The sequence below is a fragment of the Amphiprion ocellaris genome, chromosome 12 (genome assembly GCF_022539595.1).
Source record: "Amphiprion ocellaris isolate individual 3 ecotype Okinawa chromosome 12, ASM2253959v1, whole genome shotgun sequence".
In the NCBI taxonomy this organism is placed as follows: Eukaryota; Metazoa; Chordata; class Actinopteri; family Pomacentridae; genus Amphiprion; species Amphiprion ocellaris.
Genome location: NC_072777.1, coordinates 16,452,269 through 16,456,428, shown reverse-complemented (window position 1 = coordinate 16,456,428; position 4,160 = coordinate 16,452,269). Strand labels below are relative to the sequence as shown.

General features: G+C 50.7%; 1 protein-coding gene across 1 annotated transcript; it reads left to right on the top strand.

Annotated features, from left to right (window-relative positions):
- The first annotated feature begins 2,386 nt into the window (after positions 1–2,386).
- LOC129350252 (uncharacterized) lies at positions 2,387–3,550 on the top strand. Its single transcript, XM_055016183.1, has 2 exons — positions 2,387–3,095; positions 3,201–3,550. The coding sequence occupies exons 1-2, from the start codon at positions 2,387–2,389 to the stop codon at positions 3,548–3,550; spliced, it is 1,059 nt and encodes a 352-aa protein (XP_054872158.1).
- Positions 3,551–4,160: the final 610 nt, after the last annotated feature.

The window sequence follows — 4,160 nt, the reverse complement described above, 5'->3', positions numbered from 1 at the left end:
CACCAGTGAACGGGGGGATCCTGGTGAGCCGAACTACCACCTCTCCTCCGCCACGCATTCAGCTGGAGTCCTTGCTCAGTTGGGGCTCTGCTTCTCTGCCCGTCTCAGCCCTGGTGGATTCTGGAGCCGAGGAATGTTTTTTGGACTTTGAGTTGGTAAGGCAGCTAAAGATTCCTACTGTTCCCTTAGATCAGCCCTTAATTGCTCGCTCTTTAAATGGCCTCAGGTTAGCTAAAGTTTCGAGGAAAACTGTACCTGTAGATCTCTGCCTAGCAGGAAATCATAGAGAGAAACTAGCTTTCTGTGTCCTAGACCATTCTGAGCCCCCTCTTGTGTTAGGACTTCCATGGCTGAAACGGCATAATCCCCAACTCGACTGGCAATCAGGGAAAGTAACCTCTTGGAGTCCAACCTGTCACCAGAGCTGTTTGCTGTCGGCCTTGCCGCCCCTTGCCTCAGAACATTCTAAGATCTCTAAACCTGTGAATTTAGAAGCTGTACCTACACAGTATCATGATCTCGCCCCAGTTTTTAGCAAAGATCTTGCACTGTCTTTACCGCCCCACAGACCCTACGACTGTGCTATTGAACTATTAAAGGATGCTACTCTGCCTACCAGCCGACTATACAACCTTTCAAAACCAGAACAAACAGCCATGGAGACCTATATTCGTGAGTCCCTTAATGCAGGAATAATTCGTCCCTCTTCCTCCCCAGTAGGAGCTGGATTTTTTTTTGTCGACAAGAAGGACAAGTCTCTACGTCCCTGCATTGACTTCCGAGGACTAAATGCAATCACAGTAAAGAACTCTTACCCCTTACCGTTGCTAAACTCCGCTTTCACCCCCCTCCAAGGTGCGACTATCTTTACTAAATTGGACCTTAGAAATGCCTATCATCTTATCCGAATTCGCAAGGGGGATGAGTGGAAGACTGCTTTCAATACCCCGTTAGGACATTTTGAATATTTAGTGATGCCTTTCGGCCTTACCAACGCTCCCGCTGTTTTCCAGAACCTTATAAATGATGTACTTAGAGACATGCTAAATCGTTTTGTTTTTGTGTACCTAGACGATATCCTCATTTACTCTCGTTCCTTGGAGGAACACGTTGGTCATGTACGGCAGGTTTTGGAGAGGCTGCTAAAGAATCGTCTCTTTGTGAAAGCGGAGAAATGTGAGTTCCATGCCTCCACTATTTCATTCTTAGGTTTTGTTATTTCCCCAGGAGAGATTAAAATGGACCCTGGGAAACTTTCGGCGGTTCAGGACTGGCCAGTTCCTGAGAACCGAAAACAGCTCCAGCGCTTCCTGGGCTTTGCGAACTTTTATCGACGTTTTATTAGAGATTTTAGTAGGGTCGCTGCACCCCTCACAGCTCTCACCTCAACTGCTCGGCCATTCACCTGGACGGAGGATGCCGGGCAGTCCTTCCAGGAACTAAAGAATCGGTTCACCTCTGCTCCCATCCTCATCCAGCCGGACCCTTCGTTACAGTTCGTAGTGGAGGTGGATGCCTCGGACTCCGGAGTTGGCGCCGTCCTCTCCCAGCGCTCCCCCCACGACCAGAAATTACACCCATGTGCTTTTTTCTCTCGTCGTCTAACCCCCGCCGAGCGAAATTATGATGTTGGAAACAGGGAACTGCTCGCTGTGAAGCTGGCATTAGAGGAATGGCGACACTGGCTAGAGGGTACTGAACAACCTTTTGTGGTGTGGACTGACCATAAAAACTTGGAATATGTTAAATCTGCAAAACGCCTGAACTCACGCCAGGCCCGGTGGACCCTGTTTTTCGGCCGATTTAATTTTACCCTATCATATCGACCAGGTTCCCGTAATGTTAAGCCTGATGCTTTATCTCGACAGTTTACCTGCTCTGATGAACCCAAGACTCCCGAAGCCATCCTTCCGAACTCCTGCTTGGTGGCCGCCCTGACTTGGCAGATAGAGGCTAAGGTCCGGGAGGCACTTCAACATCAACCAGACCCAGGTAACGGCCCTACTAACCGTCTATTTGTTCCAGATTCTGTGCGTTCCCAGGTATTACTATGGGGGCATGCATCCAAGTTCTCCTGCCACCCTCTCGAGGTAACACAGTCATACTCACTATTGTTGATCGTTTCTCCAAAGCTGCCCATTTTGTACCCTTGTCCAAGCTTCCTTCCGCCAAGGAGACTGCCGACGCCTTGGTCACTCATGTGTTTCGCTTGCATGGAATCCCTGCGGACATTGTCTCTGACCGGGGCCCTCAGTTCACGTCAGCTGTGTGGAAGGGTTTTTGCTCTGCACTGGGGGCCACGGTTAGTCTCTCGTCAGGTTTTCACCCGCAGTCTAACGGACAGACGGAAAGAACTAACCAATCATTAGAGGTTTTTTTACGTTGCATGGTTTCTGACAACCCATCTACCTGGAGTGATAGACTCCCTTGGGTGGAGTACGCCCATAATGCTCTGACTAACGCTTCCTCTGGCTTGTCTCCTTTTCAATGTTCCTTGGGATACCAACCACCTCTGTTTTTCTCCCAAGAACAAGAGATCAACATCCCCTCTGTCCAGGCGATGATTAGGCGCTGCCAAGGCACCTGGAGGAAGGCACGGAGGGCCCTTCTACAGGCCTCACAGAGAATGACCTCACAGGCTAATCGTCATCGAAGACCTGCACCTACTTACCAGCCTGGTCAACGAGTTTGGTTAAGGGCAAAGGACCTACCACTTAGAGTGGAGTCCAAGAAGCTGGCTCCACGCTTTGTTGGACCTTTTACGGTGGAACGTGTCATCAACCCCAGTGCGGTACGTTTACGTTTACCACCTGCTATGAAGATACATCCGACCTTCCATGTTTCTCAGATTAAGCCAGTTGTGGAGAGTACTCTGGCCCCCCCTGTCCGTCCCCCTCCACCTCCCAGGGTCATTGATGCTGCGCCTGCGTATACTGTTCGACGACTCCTGGATGTCCGCCGTCGAGGACGGGGGCTGCAGTTCTTGGTCGACTGGGAGGGTTATGGACCTGAGGAGCGCAGCTGGATTCCTCGTAGCTTGATCTTGGACCCCACTCTCGTCACAGACTTTTTCCGACGTCACCCCGAACCACCCAGTTCGGGCACCTGGAGGTGCCCGTAGAGGGGGGGGGTACTGTCAGGGCTGCTCCAGCAGGCTCTGGCTAGGGCTCCTCCCTCCTTTTGTGCTTTCTCCTTTTTAGGTATCCAGAGTGTTGTGGCAGCGACGGCAGGTGAACAATCAGGGTCATCAGCGGAAGTAGGAACAGGTGTGGCGGAGCCAGTCAGCCTTCCTCCTCACCTCTATATATTCAGACGCCAGTCACCACTTGGACGCCGGATTGTGAATGCTCATTTGGAACCTCACCTGCTCCTGCGACTGAGCCGTCTTTTTGGGCTTCCCCACGTCTACAGTTCCTGGCAGACACCGGAGACCTCGCCACCCACTCGCCATCGCTGCCTCTACCTTCCGTTCAGCCCCCCTGCCTTACCCTTTCCCTTAGTCAGCAGTCCGTCCCCAGCACGAGCCAGGTGGAGGTCTTTAGTGAGTTGAGTTGCTCTTTCGCTTTTCAGTCTACATAGTGTTTTCTAGTGAGCTTAGTGGCTCTTTCGTTTTTCAGTCCGTATAGTGTTTTCTAGTGAGCTGAGTAGCTCTTTCGCTTTAAGTTCGCATAGTGTTTTTTAGTGAGCTGAGTTGCTCTTTCGCCTTAAGTCTGCATAGTGTTTCTAAGTGAGCTTAGTTGCTCTTTTGCTGCAGAGTTTTTTAGTGAGCTGAGTTGCTCTTTCGCTTTTCAGTCTACATAGTGTTTTCTAGTGAGCTTAGTTGCTCTTTCGCTTTTCAGTCCGCATAGTGTTTTCTAGTGAGCTGAGTAGCTCTTTCGCTTTAAGTTTTGGCTTTTTGAAACATTCGTCAAGTCCGCCGCCACTAGGGGACACCCTCGCCCTGGTTTCGAGTGTGGTTGTCAAGTTCCTGTTTCCGGGGACCAGCGACTGGGAGTTGTAGTTTTTGGTTCCCCGCTTTTCAATAAAAGTATTATTGTTGGCTTCAGCTCTGTCTCAATCTCTGTTCCTGCGCCTGAGCCTCAAGAGAAAACATAACAGAACAATCCGGCCAGAATGAGCTCAGCAGGAGAAGAGATCGAGGTTGACGGAGCCTCGGGGAA

Excerpts from the sequence above, each read along its gene's own strand:
- LOC129350252 (XM_055016183.1), top strand. The coding sequence starts at position 2,387 with ATGGTTTCTGACAACCCATCTACCTGGAGTGATAGACTCCCTTGGGTG. Across the intron at positions 3,096-3,200 it reads ACGTCACCCCGAACCACCCA|GTATCCAGAGTGTTGTGGCA; the intron begins GTTCGGGCACCT and ends TCTCCTTTTTAG.